This window comes from Cervus elaphus, chromosome 15 (genome assembly GCF_910594005.1).
Source record: "Cervus elaphus chromosome 15, mCerEla1.1, whole genome shotgun sequence".
Taxonomy (NCBI): Eukaryota; Metazoa; Chordata; class Mammalia; order Artiodactyla; family Cervidae; genus Cervus; species Cervus elaphus.
Window position 1 is genome coordinate 55,733,362 of NC_057829.1, and position 15,438 is coordinate 55,748,799.

Sequence of the window (15,438 nt, forward strand, 5' to 3'; positions counted from 1 at the left end):
TTCAATCTGATACTAAAAATAAGAATAACAAGAGCAAAAATAAACAACTGGCACTCATCAAATTACAAAGCGTCTGCATAACAAAGACATTTATTAACAAAATAAAAAGGCAACCTGAGCACGAGAAAAAATGTTTGCAAATCATATATCTGGTAAGGATTTAATATCCAAAATATATAAAGAACTCACACAACTCAATAACAAAAAACCAAACAATCCAATTTTAAATGCACAGAGGATATGAATAGACATTTTTGCAAACAAGGTGTACACATGGTCAACAGGTACATAAAAAGATGCTCAATATCGCTAATCATCAGGGAAATGCTAATCAAAATCACAAAGAGATATCACTCATACCTGTTAGCATGCCTGTTATCCAAAAGACAAAGTGTGAAGATGTGGAGAAAAAGAAACTTTGTGTATTATTGGTGGAATGTAAATTGGTGCAGCCACTAAGGAAAATAGTATAAAGGTTCCTCAAAAAATTGAAAATTACATATGATATGTACTACCATATGATCCAGCAATTCCACGTCTGGGTGTTTATCTAAAGAAGACAAAAACAGTAGCTCAAAAAGATATATGCTCCCCATGTTCACTGCAGCATTATTTTCAATTGTCAAGATACAGACACAACATAAGTGTCCATCAATAAATGAATGTATTAAAATATGTGATATATGTAATATATGTGTATACAATGTTAATATTCTAGGCATTAAAAAGAAGGAAAGCTGGCCATTTGTGACAACGTGGATAGCCTTCAAGGGCATTATGCTTAGTGAAATAAGTCACACAGAGAAACACAAATATCATATGATCTCACTTACATGAGAAATCTAAAAAAAAAAAAAAGCAAACCAAAACGTTTGTCTCATAGATATAGAGAACAGTTTGATGGTTGTTAGAGGTGAGGGGTGGGTATGGGTGAATGGGTAAAGGGGATTGAAAGGTACAAATTTCCAGTTAGAAAATAAGTAATGGGATGTAATGTACAACATGGTGACTATTTAATAATACTCTACTGCACATCTGAAAGCTGCTAAGAGAGTAGATCTTAAAAGTTCTCATCACAACAAAAGACACTTTCTTACTATGCAAGGTGACAAATGTCATTACTGTGGTGATCATTTCACAATGCATACAAATATTGAACTATTCTGTTGCACACTTGAAACTAATACAATATTTTCTCAATTATACTTCAATAAAAATAAATTTAAAGACATACCTTGTTTCTGGATGGAAACACTTGGTGTTGTAAAGATGTCAGTTCTCTTTAAAATAGACTACCGACTGTACGCAATTCCAATCAAAATCCAACAGGATTATTTTACAATATAACGAAAATTACTTTCAAGTTCATCTGCAAAGACCATAACAAAAATGAAAAAGGAATGGAAGGAAGAGGACACATGCTTTCCCTATTAAGTAGTAACATCTTGTATTTAGCAATAGTAGTAACAACAACAACAGGAACAACATAGGAAAAGACAGACTGCCAAGGCGCAGGGCATAAAATTCCAGAAGCAGACTCAAGTATCATGAGAGTATTGTTGGTCTGCAAACTCGGGAACTTCCTGGGTACAATGTGAAATTGCCCACCGCCGCCCCCCATGTAAAGGCAAGCTACTCCCTATTGGTGGGTGGCAAGTTTAATAAGGAAGGGACCTCACAATGCTTGTTATGGGTGGCTGTCAAATGAGGGGCCCTCTGCACCCGCCCCCCAGAATCTTAAAGGTTTGTATAGAGGTCTGAACTGAATTCAGTCATGTACACACTCCAGATGGTCTCAACACATAACTCTCTCAAAGCTGTGTCCTTTGAGGGATTCCAGGTGGGGACGGTGGGTGGTACATGCATTCTGAGGATAGAGGAGGAGGTGGGGAGCCTGATTGTCCGGATTCAGCTTGCAGGTCAACTGTGACGTTCTCTCTGTGACCTCCTCAATGTATGATAAATGTGGCATTTCAAATCACAGGGGAAACAGTTGCTATTCATACATAATTTGGGGACAAGTGGAACCTTAAGGGAAAAATTAAATGCCATAAATTCAATTCCAGTTAGATTAAAATTTTTAATAAATGTCAAAAGTGAAACAAAAGTCTAAGTAAACACTTTTAAAAACAATAGAGTAGAACAAGCATTTCCTAACTTGACACCAAAGCCAGAAACCATAGGAGAAAATGAATTTACATAGAAATTAAATACTTCCTGGCAGCAAAAACAAAAACAAAATAACACAATTATAGAGGTGTGAAAGACTTAGAAAAAACTATTTAGTAACACACAGGATGGACAAAGAGCCCTTACAAATCAACTATAAAAAACGGTCAAAGACTGTGAATAATAAATCCACAAAAGGAGAAATTAAAATGGACAAAAAGCAGGAAAAGATGTTCAGTTTAATTGTTTTCCAAAACACAAACAAGAGCAACAAAAAAGAAATCTTTGTAAACCATAGGTCTAGGATCAGATGAATGACAAAAAACAAATATTAGTATAGAGGAGGCAGATTTTTACCCCCACCTTCTTAGGGTTTTTCAGCATGGCCTGAGAATTAAACTGACATTAGATTAAAGGAGAAAAGTATACACACTCATATTAAAATTTACATGACACGGGAGCTTTCATAAGGAATACAGAGTAAAAGAAATAGCAGAACCTACATGCTTTTATATTAGCCCGAAAAAAAAGGAAGCAATTGTGAAAAGTGGTTCAGTGGCTCAGTTGTGTCCGACTCTTTGCCACTCCATGGACTGTAGTCCCCCAGGCTCCTCTGTCCATGGGATTCTCCAGGCAAGAATAGTGGAGTGGGTTGCCATTTTCTTCTCCATGTGGAAAGGAACTAAACAATATAGAGAGGCTAAAGGAAGATAAGAATTATTTGAACAAGGTCTGTGTATACAGATTTCTTTCTGCCTCAGTTCTGTGTCTTTGGTGATAAGAACATCTTCCTTTTTCCTGGTACAGAAAGGGCACCTTTCACAAGGGAGTTTTATCTCCTGCTTTCAGGAATAAAAAGGAGGGTCTGAACGCCCATCTTGCATCCACCGTTTCTCAAGTGACTTTAATGCAAAATAATCAATAAATCATGTATTATGGGGTGACACATTCTGAACTCCTTCATCAGCAAAGGAGAAAGAAAACTGGCATTTTCCAAAACTTTTGATATAAGTAAGAATGGATACAGCCTTTCTGGAAGGTGCTTTCATCAATCCATACCAAATTATAATGGCACATCTGATTCAGTCTAAAGATCTCATATGTAGAAATTCTCCACAAAAAGACAGTTACAAAATGGTGGGGGGTGGGGGGAGGGCATCAACATGCCCATTGTTTTAATAATGATAAAACAACACTGAAATGAGACAAAACAAAATGTCCATCACTGGGTGATTGGTAAAGTAAATGAGAGACTCTGCTATCATTAAAATAAAAGAATGTAGTTTTACATCTTTTGAGGTAGAAACATGAAGTTAGCACATTTTTGACTGGTGAAATAATAGGCTGCAGTAAAGGATGAATTCAATTATAAAGCATATGTCTACATATCAATACGTGCATCCATGTACCTTTAGAAATCCGAATGTTTATCTCTGATGGTTACATTTGGTGATTTCATGATCTAAATATGTTTTTCTCATTTGATATTTACTTATTAAGTAAGTGAGTATGTATCATCTTAACTAGTAAATATTAACCTTTTTCAAAATCACTTTACTAACCAGTTCCCAACCCTACTTAGTTTTGTCCCTCTCTCGACACCAATACTACCACATTTTGTCAATACTAAACTGCATTTTCTTTCTCACTAGGAAGCATCTTAAAATATATGGCACCTCACAAATGATTTTGGCCAGGAGACTGGCCAAGATGACATAGTTGTCACTGCCTGTGCAAACTCGGTTATAGTTATTCTTATTGTCATCACTTCAGTTAATTACAGACATCACTGACACTACATCTGTTGAGTATAACTGTCATTCAAAATTGCTTTGGTTACTCTTGTTACATAGCTAATCACCTCAAAACTCGATGGCTTAAAACAACAGCAATCATTTATCATCTCACAGTTTCTGTGGGCCAGGAATTCAGGAAGTCTTGACTGGATGCTTCTGGTTAAAACATCTCTCATGAGATTGCAGTCCCAGATTGGCTGGAACCAGAACAACTGAGGCAGAGGGAGCAGGAGCAGCTGGAAACTGGCAAAGTATTGATCTCTCTTCACTAGTTCCAAGACTTCTCCATGGAATCCTCCTGAGTTGGACTAGCTTGGGTTCCTTCCAACATGGCGGCCAGAGACCAGCGGCCAGACTGTTAACATGGAAGCTCTGGGCTCCAGAGCAACTATTCAAGCAAACAAGGTGGAATTTGCATCATCTTTTTCAGAGCTGGATTCAGAAGTCATAAGGCACCATGTCAGATGCTGTCTATCGGTTACAAGCAAGTCACAAAAGAACCTAGATTCAAGCAAAGAGAAACTGGATTTCCCCTCTTAGTGTGGTAGTCGTAAGGCGCCAGAAGCACATGTTGGACAAGAGCTGTTATCATGATCACCTCTGGGAAAAAAATATTTGCCACAAAATGTTTTCCAAAAATTATACTTTTGCTTAGTATTGAAATGTGAAGTTATCTTAAATCCAGAAAAGTACTACATGATAAAAACAAATTCCTTTTATATGCCTAACAGAGCTCTTTCAGTAGGTGTAATACAAAGATTTCAAGTGATAAAGGAACAGTGTCTCACAGTTTAACTGGCAGAACTTTTTCTTCCTTGGGGTCTGTTGCAGAGATGTCTTCCATTCATCCACTTTCCACACTTCTCCTCATGAGGCTGATGTTTGCCCTCTGTGGATGTGCTCCTGTGCCCACTGGCTTCAGGTTGGGCTGGACCACTGGAGCAGCCTGGCAAGAGACCAGGAGACAGGAGGGAGGGAGGGAGGGACGGAGGGGAAGAAAATGCACTCACATAGTTCTCTGCCCGTGAGTTCACCTAAGTCTGGTGGTCACTCTACAATTCTCTCCCCTTCCAGTAATATCCCCCACCCCTCATTCTTTTATATGAAGGTGGTGACAGTTCCTCAGATGTTAGCCCTAGGTTTCTACACTTTTCATTGTGGTTCCCCTCCGCCTCAGTAACTAGTGCCTTTGTAAATAAATTCTTGACTGGTCAAGAGGTGTATAAAATAATGCTGCATCTTACAACTAATGGCATCTTAGAATAGATACAACTTTAGAACTGACTTCACTTCACTTTACATGTTAACAGAATGAACAGAGACTGGCCTGGACAAAGCCTTTCTACTGAGGAGAGGTAGGCTGGTGAAGCTGGGAGCTAAGGGGAGAGACACTGGGCCAATTCCCTCTTGCGGACAGGCATGGCCACTGGGCTCTAAGGGCATGACCCACTGTAATATTTCCTATGTTGTAATTCTCTTGTACTACAAATACCCCTTCAGTTATGTTTGCTTGATGTTACAGCCTGATCTTATCTATGACATAAGCAAGGCCCAAACCTCTCCTTGTCGTGTAAAAGAAATAGAAAACCAGTAGGAAGGAGAGACTTGTTGGCCAAGCAATAAATGACCTAAGAAGAATGAAGAATGCTCATATACAAACAGATGACTGAGGGGATGGGTTAGAATCAGAATGAAGGAGGACATGGATGATTTCCCTGTGGGATCCCAGATACCTGGGGAAGCTCTGCTGCTGTATGTGACTCAGGGTTTCAAAAGAGAGGGAAGCTCCCAAAATCTGGAGATGCCTGGTTTTCATACAGTTTTAAACCTAATTGTGAAAGTTGCTCAGTCAGATCCAATTCTTTGCGACCCCATGGACTAATGGAATTCTCCAGGCCAGAATACTGGAGTGGGTAGCCTTTCCCTTCTCCAGGGGATCTTCCTAACCCAGGGATTGAACCCAGGTCCCCCGCATTACAGGCAGATTCTTTACCAGCTGAGCCACAAGGAAAGCCCAAGAATACTGGAATGGGTAGTCTATCCCTGCTCCAGATCTTCCCGACCCAGGAATCGAACCAGGGCCTCCTGCATTGCAGGCGGATTCTTTACCAACTGAGCTATCAGGGAAGCCTTTATACCTATTTAGGTAAGCCTATTTCTTGAACACTTTTGGACATGAGCCCACTCTTAGTCATATCTCTGTATGGGAAGCAAGCCAGAACTTCCAAATCATCTTGAAATCTGTTTAACAATTTTAGCCATTTCAATTCTGCCAGATACAGTAGTGATACACTGCACTGAAAACAAGGCACATTCCTTTCAAGTAGAAAGTGAGTAAAGGGTCACGCTCTTGCTTTTATTTGATGTATTACTGATTCTTCTGAAACTTACCAAAAGAGAGCATGCAGACTCTAATTGGTTGTGGGAACCTGTTTTATAAAAATTCAGCTAACACTTTTGACTAAAACATTATTTCAAAGGTGACTGTCAAGTTATTTCAACAAAAATGCACACTCTTTTCAGTAATTCTAATTACTGCAATCTGTCAAAAAATAGATTATATTACCAAAAAGAGATTAAGAAGGATCATTAGGAGAGCCAGAGCTTTGGCACTGTTTACACTGGAAGAGCTCTTTCAACTCCCTCCCTCTCTACTAACTTGTCTCTTTCCCAAATTATAAGAATCCTCTATATGCAAAGATCTCTGCTTCCACAATTGCAGCAGTTGTTACTTTTTCCCCCCTCTGGGTATTTATAGTATATTCTAAAGATTAGCTATGATGTTCCATTTTGCCAAAGGTGCCCACCTCCCTTGAGATGAACTTCTCCAGGCTGATAATTCTTTAATGTTTCAGAATTTTAAAAAATGTATTGGAAATGAGAATTATCTGAAAAATAATCCCATTCTGAGGGTTGTCTACTTTCATCTGTGAATGGATTAAAAACCATAGTTATGAAAGTTAAAAATATATATTTATCTTTAAATTATTCAGGTCTAGAAAATCCCACCTATCTATTATAGTTGTTCTTTAGTCACTAAATCATGTCCACCTCTTTTGCAACCCCATGGACCAACCCTGCCAGGCTCCTCTGTCCATGGAATTTCCCAGGCAAGAATCCTGGAGTGGAGGCAAGAATACTGGAGTGGGTTGCCATTTCCTCCTCCAGGGGATCTTCCCAACCCAGGGACTGAACCTGAGTCTCCTGCATCACAAGTGGGTTCTTCACTGCTGAGTCACCCGGAAAGCCCACCTGCAACAATAACTCTGGGTAAATAGTCTCAGGAATTCTAATTATCAACATATGCAATATTTGATGCATACATTTTGTCATAATTAATAGGTACAGAAAATGTAATACAACGTGGTTGGTGAGATAAAAATGTTCAATTTCAAAAATCTGAACTTTGAGACCCTAGAAATAGACTGAGAAAGGTTTTACAATGTTCTTTCAGTAGAGGTTCTCTATAAGCTAGGATTCTCCTAGTTGTTCATGTCAGAAACCCAATTCAAACTAACATCTTTCAGAAGATCAATCGTGTCTAATAAGATCATTCTAAAACTCCGGTTATGATTTCTTTTCAAGAAAATATGTCTTTTTCTCAGATGTCCTCACCAATGGTAGATAAATTAATTAAGTTGGTGCCCTTTTTTAATATTTGCTGTGGTGAAATGGAAATGAAAACATTTTACCTCAGCCTATGTTAGTGTTGCTGTAAAACTGTATCCCCCACCGCACTGCAATTCATGTTATAATATTGAAGAGATGGTTTACATCCCAAACTCTGTGCTTTGCATGATCCAAATGGATGATTGGGAAATAGGCCAAATTTTCCCTTAATTGATTTAATTTACTAAATCTTTTATTTTTGCAGATAAGTTAAAAGCCAATATTGAAAAGCGTGCTACAATTAAATTGCTCAGAGACAAGCAAACAAGTATAAAGACTAGAATTTAACAATGCACCCGGAAATAGTTTCAGGTGTTAATTTTATCTCCACGTTTAAAATGTATTCTAACATTGCAGACAGAGCCACTGATGAGGAAGTTGATGGAGTAATGGGGATGACAGGCAACACTCCTCACAGGAATTGCTGTCTTGAGCCTGAAAAGCAGCCAGAGCTGTCTCACAGGAGCAGATCTCCCAAAGACCAGGGTCCAGGGCAACTGGCCAAATCTTCCTGACAAACCTCAGCTGCTACCTAATTACCTTCGTTCATCTTTGCTTTAAAAAGCTAGGGAATTCCCTCAGTTCTCAGCTCCAATGGAGCAGGAGAGAGACCTGGCCCGTGGTGTAGATGGGTTTGGTTAACAGCGTGCTTTCAGATGCAGAGGACCCTGGGGGTCTGCAAGTAACTGAGCCAGGTCTGGTTTGAGCTGCTGTCACCAACACCAACTTGTCACATGGTCTGAAATTTCTATCAATACTCTCCCAAGTTCGGACACCGATCCAAGGAATTGTCTGCCTCAATGTAACTGTGTACCTTGTTAAAAATGGTCATTGCCTCTGAAAAATGGATTAGGGTATTTGAATGAGACACAGGACAGGTAAGTTTTAATGAGACTATAGAAAGGCACACATTGGGAGTTCGCTGGTGGTCCAGTGGTTAAGACTCTGCACTTGCACTGCAAGGGGGGCAGGCTCCATCCCTGGTCAGGGAACTAAGATCCCTCAGGCCTAATGGCTAAATCCCTCGGACCATGGCTAAATAAATAAGTAAGCAAACTTTTTAGAAAAACATGTATTGGCATATACAGCAATGAAAATGAATAAACTGTGACTACCCAGAAAATGGCTGAACTGACAAAATGAAAATTTTAAAAATAAAAAGAAAGGCACCCATGAAAGGCAAGATCAGTTAGGGCAAGATCAGCAGGGTCTTCAGAGAAACAGAGCCAGTATTATTTTGTATATATTATACATAGGTTATTAATACACATACATCATGAAAGTGAAAGTTGTCTGACTCTTTGCAACCCCCTGGACTATAGCCCACCAGGTTCCTCTGTCCACGGAATTTTCCAGGCAAGAATACTGTAGTGGGAAACCATTTCCTACTTCAACGGATCTTCCCTACTCAGGGATGGAACCTGGGTCTCCTGTATTGCAGCCAGATTCTTTACCATCTGAGCCACTAGAGAACCCTGCAAAGATATATATATATATCTTTACACACACATCAACCAATATTCTACTCAGATATATATGTGTGAATACATAAATTTCTATGTCTACATGTACACATATATAGAGACAGAGAGTTGTATATACTTACATACATATATACAACCCTCTGTCCAAGAGGGCTTCCCTGGTGGCTCAGCAGTAAAGAATCTGCCTGCAATGCAGGAGATACAGGAGACACGGATTCAACCCCTGAGTCAGGAAGATTCCCTGGAGGAGGGCATGGCAACCCACTCCAGTATTCTTGCCAGGAAAATTCCATAGACAGAGGAGCCTGGTGGGCTATGGTCCATGGGGTCACAAAAAGTCAGACACGACTGACGTGACTAAGCACATACACATGCATATAAAAATAATTATTATAAGGAATTGCTCACATGATTATGGCAGTTGAGAAGCCCCACGATCTGCCATCTGCAAGCTGAAGACCCAGAAGAGCTGGTGATGCAGTTCGGTTTGAATCCCAAGGCCTGAAACCAAAGGGCTAATGGTTCTAGTTCAAGCACAGGAGAAGACTGATGTCTCAGCTCAAAGAGTTGGGTGGAGAGTGAATTCTCCCACCTGCCATCTTTTTGTTCTATTCAAGGCCCTCGATGGATTGGATGAAACCCACCTACATTAGGGAGGGCAATCTCTTTACTCAATCTATAGCTTCAAATCCCATTCAGAAGCATCTGTACAGATACAACCAGAAAAAATGTGTAGCCAAAATATATGGACACCCTGTGATCCACTCAAATTGATGCATAAAATTAACCATCATAGGCAGGCTGCAATAGGAAGGAATAACCAGGAAAAAGCAAGTGAGATACTGGGTACCTGGAAATGCAGGAATCCAAGAAAAAGATTAGGAAGCAAGAATCACATCCTTTGTTCCCTTCACAGGATTTAACCTTGAGCAACCGCTTTGGGGTATTCAGTGTAACAGGAGGTAAGAAATAAGAGTGAGTCCCCTCTGAGTACAGATGCATATTTTCAAGCCTACAAAAACAGTCAGTAACCAGTGAGATGCATTCTGTGAAAAGGAGAATGTCAGAGAAAGTACACATCAGCTGGAGAGCTAACATTTATTACTTACAAGTTAATGTCCTGGAGGGCCTTTCCAGGTGGCACTAGTAGTAAAGAATCCATCTGCCAATGCAAGAGATGAAGCAGACACAGTTTCCATCTCTGGGTAAAGATCATCCCCTAGAGTAGGAAGTGGCAACCATCCCAGAATTCTTGCCTGGAAAATCCCATGGACAGACTAACCTGGCAGGCTACAGTCCATGGGGCTGCAAACAGTTGGCCATGACTAAGCGACACACAATGTCCTGGAACTCCGCAAACCTCAGTCCGTTTTCCCCCCAAAATGGATTTAACAGACTTTTAGAGTTGTTTTGAGGATTAGCAGAATGACTAGTGAATAATAAATAATCAATTAATGTGAGCTGTATTAATAGCTGCTATAATCACACACACACACAGTGGCAAAAGTGTGGACCTTGGCCAAGGTCACCATCTCACACTCAATGAGTGAGATGACATATTTGACAAAGATCAACTCTTTGGTTGGTGACAAACATTCTGATCAGCTACTTGGCCATGGGGACAGAAATCCAATGCACTGATTCTTAGCCAACTTTGTGCAAAGTGCCAATATTAGTTAAGCCAGTAGTTACTCAATAATGTAGGAATTAGCCCAGTCTGCACTTAAAACTCATATGTCTAAATATAACTGAAAACTGTCTACGGGGACCTATGGGTTATTTCCTTCCACAAGCTTGCTGGATTTGTGGTACCAATAGTAGCATGGAGTCCTACAGGGCACTTAAGAGAGGGTTTGTGAGCATCTTGTGCATTCTTCTGACAAGATTCTATAACCATATACAAATGATTTCGATATTATTTCACATTAATTATGCTTTCCATACTAACTTCACACAGATTCAGTCAGATGAACTGGTTTTCCAGCATCTTTGGGAAGAGCAATTCTCAACATCCAGAACCCGGATCAGTCAGCATGATTTGGAGCCCAATCTCACCTGGTAGGCACCCTCCAGGGCATCCCAGGATACAATGAATCAGAGTTTCTGTAAATGGAGCCCAGGAATCTTTATGTTTAACAAACTCCCTAGATAACTCTTATTCAGAGTGAAATTTAGGAAAACACTGGGTATAAGATATAAGGTGGTATGGCTAATGTTAGAATTAACATTCTAATATCACAACTTTTCACCTTCAAACTCTGTGGTTCAATGCTGTATACTATCAAGGGTGAAACAGATCACCAGCCCAGGTTGGATGCATGAGACAAGTGCTCAGGGCTGGTGCACTGGGAAGACCCAGAGGGATCGGATGGGGAGGGAGGTGGGAGGGGGGATCGGGATGGGGAACACATGTAAATCCATGGCTGATTCATGTCAATGTATGGCAAAAACCATTACAATATTGTAAGGTAATTAACCTCCAACTAATAAAAATAAATGAAAAAAAAAAAAAACTCGGTGGTTGACATGCTATCAAAATCCAATCCCTTTCTTTGCCTTACATAAGAAAATTTTAGTTAATAGAATCATTCAAAAAATTAAACTCTTTTCTGTGCCTTCAGGTCAGCCTTCTGGATTCAATTTAACTGTAGATAATTGAAGAGCAGAAACACAGAGGGGGACGTTCAGTTGTGTAAAGGCTCTGATTTGTGACCACAAGTAACTTCTCTGCATGTTTCTGCTACCCCAGGGGTAGTTCTCAGATATGAGCTGTTCACCTTCCCCACAGTATACCCTCCCAAAATAGGGCTCATCATACATGCTCTGTATGGCCTTGCACACATGTCTTGCATACTTGGTGTCCTGCACTTGTCACTTCTCAGTTGGGGGAGTGCTAGGATTTCCTTAATTGACTAACTACGCACTTTCAGTCCACGACAGTCAGTTTTTGTGATTCTTTTTCTCTGTGATGTTTGATCTGACCATATTTACTGAAATGCAGTTTTACCTTTATTGAACTTAAAGGAAAAAACTGCACTTAACATTTTGTATTTTTTTCACTCTTTTCTTATAATAATCATTTTTATTACTTTTTCAAATACATAGCTGTGTCACAGATTTAAACAACACTCCTTCAGCTAAGACGGCTTGCAAGACGCTACGCCGTTATCACATCTTGTCAACAACTTCAGACAAAACACAGTCCTAATTTACATGTTCTCACTTGCTAACTGCGAGGGGTTTATATCTCTGTGGGATCTTCCTGACTCTTATGCTTTCATCTGAGGGCTTCCCTGATGGCTCAGCAGGTAAAGAATTTACCTGTAATGCAGGAGACACAGGAGATCCAAGCTTGATCCCTGCCTCAAAAAGATCCCCTGGAGAGGAGTCTGAGCTACAATTCAAAGGGTCCCAAAGAACTGGACACAACTGAGCGACTAAACAGACAGCCATGAGATTCTCTAGGTCTATAACTCTCTGTGAATCCAGTTACATTTCATTTTCCTACAGGTAGATTATTAATTATCCATGACAAACTTTTACATCTAACTGACTTTTTGCTGCCTCTCCTCATAGCTCTTCCCCATCTCTCCCACTGTGAGACTGTGTGGGTTGAGAGACTATAGAACATTTTAATAATAGCCCAATCAAAATGTAATTAAGAAAGGTAACTGGCCCCCAAAACACCACATACTACATATCAAAGATAAATTCTAGATAATTCTTGCTGTCTCCTATTTTGAATTACCACTTCTTTCCCCCACTGAAAATTAAATATTTATATCAATATACTGAAGTATGCATTTCTTTCTGAACCTTCCTTATGTGCCTTATTATAATGCACATCACATTTTATTATTATAATCATTTGTGTACCATTCGGCTTCCTTGCTAAACATTTACCTTCACAAGAATGGGATTTGTTTCTGTCTTACCCCTGGGTTCTAATGTTTAGATAGACTTTGACATATTAATAAATATCTATTTGATTGATGAGTGGATGGATGAATGAATTTCTTAGAAGAAGAAACATGGATTAGTCTTTTATTTTTTTATAGTCTTCTGAGTATTTCTTATCCATTACCTTCCTTTTAATCCATAATCTCTGAGCACAAATTATATAGTTTGAATAGAATCTAAGATATCATACGCCTGTTGAGGGAACCATAATTACAAGATGTCTCAGTTCTTTCTCAGCTTTTCGTAAAGTGCCAAATGCCCAACATAACTGTCATCTGTTACATATATTTCTGACAAGTTATCAGCCTCTCTCATTTGTTTTGGATTACCCATCATAAATTTTGCCTTTATGTTTTTATTGATGATCATATCACATCTCTGTTGCTTGTACTGCATAATCAGGGTTTGGGTTTTGTTTTTTTTTTTTTTTTTTTTTAATGTATTTAGCCAGCAGGAGTTTAAATAGCAAAGTGTTTAAGAAATTATTTTTCTTCTCCAGAGAAAGTGTAGACAAAGCAAGTTGAAAGAGAGACCCAATTAAATAAACTTCTGTCTCTGGACACAAAATCCCAAGGTCTGCATGCTTCACACATAATATTAACAAGGCCTGCTTTTCTGGATTTACACTGCTTAGAGTAAGTAAGGAATGACATCACAATATGCATTACTCCCAGTGCTTTCAAAATGCACTGAGATGCTGAAAGTTTCCAAATGGCTTCTTTGTACGCTGTTAGGGACCATCTGGCTAGCTGGAGATAAACAAGTTTCAGCATATGGGTCCTAACACATACACAGCACTGCTTCACTAGTGCAGAAAATTAACAAAAGGTCACTCTCTTAATATGACAAATTCATGCTAAAGAAGCAGCACCATGTAGTGGAGAGCCTGCCCTAAGTTGCACACAGGAGACCTTAATTCCAGGTCCTTCCTGCCCACTCACTGCACGTGGCACTTGATCACACCAAGTTTCCTGGAGTTCCTCACCTGAAAGTTAAAAAGTACCAAGTCAACAGTGTCTTTACTCCCTCCCTTCCCTTAGATCCTTCCCTTTCTCTTTTTTTATTTCTTCCTTCCTATGAAGGAATATTTATCAGTGTTTTATTTAAAGTTATCAGCATAAAGGCCTTTAATCTCCTTCTTTAGGTTTCCTCCTAGGTATTGTTTTTGAAGTGATTTTAAACAGGATTGTTTTTTTGAATTTCTCTGATATTTCATTATTAGTATATAAAAGAAATGCAACAGATTTCTCTATATTATTCTTCTATCCCGCTACCTTGCTGAATTCACTTATTATTTCTCATGGCTTTTGTCTGGAGTCTTTAGTGTCTTCTGTATAGATTATCTTAGCATCTGCACACAATGACAATTTTACCTCTTCCCTTCCAATCTGGATACCTTTTCTTTTTCTTGTCTGATTACTGTCACTAGGACTTCCAGTACTACAGTGAATAGAAGTGGTGAGACTGGGCATCCTTATTTTGCTCCAGGTTTTAGCAGGAAGGCTTTCAGCTTTTCACTGTTGAGTATTACATTGCTTGTGAGTTTATCATTAATAGCTTTTATTATGTTGAGATGTGTTCCCTCTATACCCACTTTGGTGAGAGTATTTGTCATGAATAGATGTTAAATTTTTATCAAATGTTTTTTGCATATCTATTGAGATGATCATGTGGTTCTGTCTTGTGTTTTGTTAATGGGATGCATCACATTGATGCATTTGTGTAGGCTGAACCATTCTTGCAAGCCCTGGAATGAATCCAACTTGATTATGGTGTACTATCCTTTTTCTGTATTGTTGGATTCAGTTTGCTAAAATTTTGTTGAGGATTTTTACATCTAAATTCACCAAACCTATTGGTCTGTAATTTTATTTTTTTTTTTGGTATTGTCTGTCTGGTTTTGGTATCAGGGTGATGGTGGCTTTTAGAATGACTTTGGAAGTGTTTCCTCCACTTCAGTCTTTTGAAATAGTTTGAGAAGGATTAAGTGTAAGTTCTTCCATTGAAAAGGAAACACTGATAAAGGAAATTGAAGATGATTCAAAGAAATGGAAAGATATCCCATTCTCTTGGATTGGAAAAATTCATATTGTTAAAATGACCATACTATGCAAAGCAATCTGTCACTCTAATGTGATCCCTATCAAGTCACCCAAGACACTTTTCACAAAACTAGAACAAATAATCCTAAAATTTATTCAGCATCACAAAGACTCAGAATTGCCAAAGCATTCTGTGGGGGGATGGAGGGAAGCTAGAGGCATAACCCTCCCAGACTTCAGACGATACTACAAAATTACAGTAATCAAAACAGTGTGGTATTGGGGCTTCCCTGGTGGCTCAGTGGTAAAGAATCTGCC

At 39.1% G+C, this 15,438-nt stretch overlaps 1 protein-coding gene across 2 annotated transcripts in view; it reads right to left on the minus strand.

The window, feature by feature from the left end:
• Positions 1–257: 257 nt before the first annotated feature.
• Positions 258–15,438, minus strand: part of HTR7 (5-hydroxytryptamine receptor 7) — a 110,924-nt gene continuing 95,743 nt past the window's right edge. The window contains exon 3 of one of the 2 annotated variants that reach the window (XM_043925913.1): positions 258–4,911. In XM_043925913.1, coding sequence (XP_043781848.1) covers positions 4,884–4,911 — 28 coding nt within the window. In that variant the 3' untranslated portion in view covers positions 258–4,883. Of the gene's footprint in view, positions 4,912–9,089; positions 9,110–15,438 lie in introns of those variants that run through there. The other variant, XM_043925916.1, reaches the window with a different exon arrangement.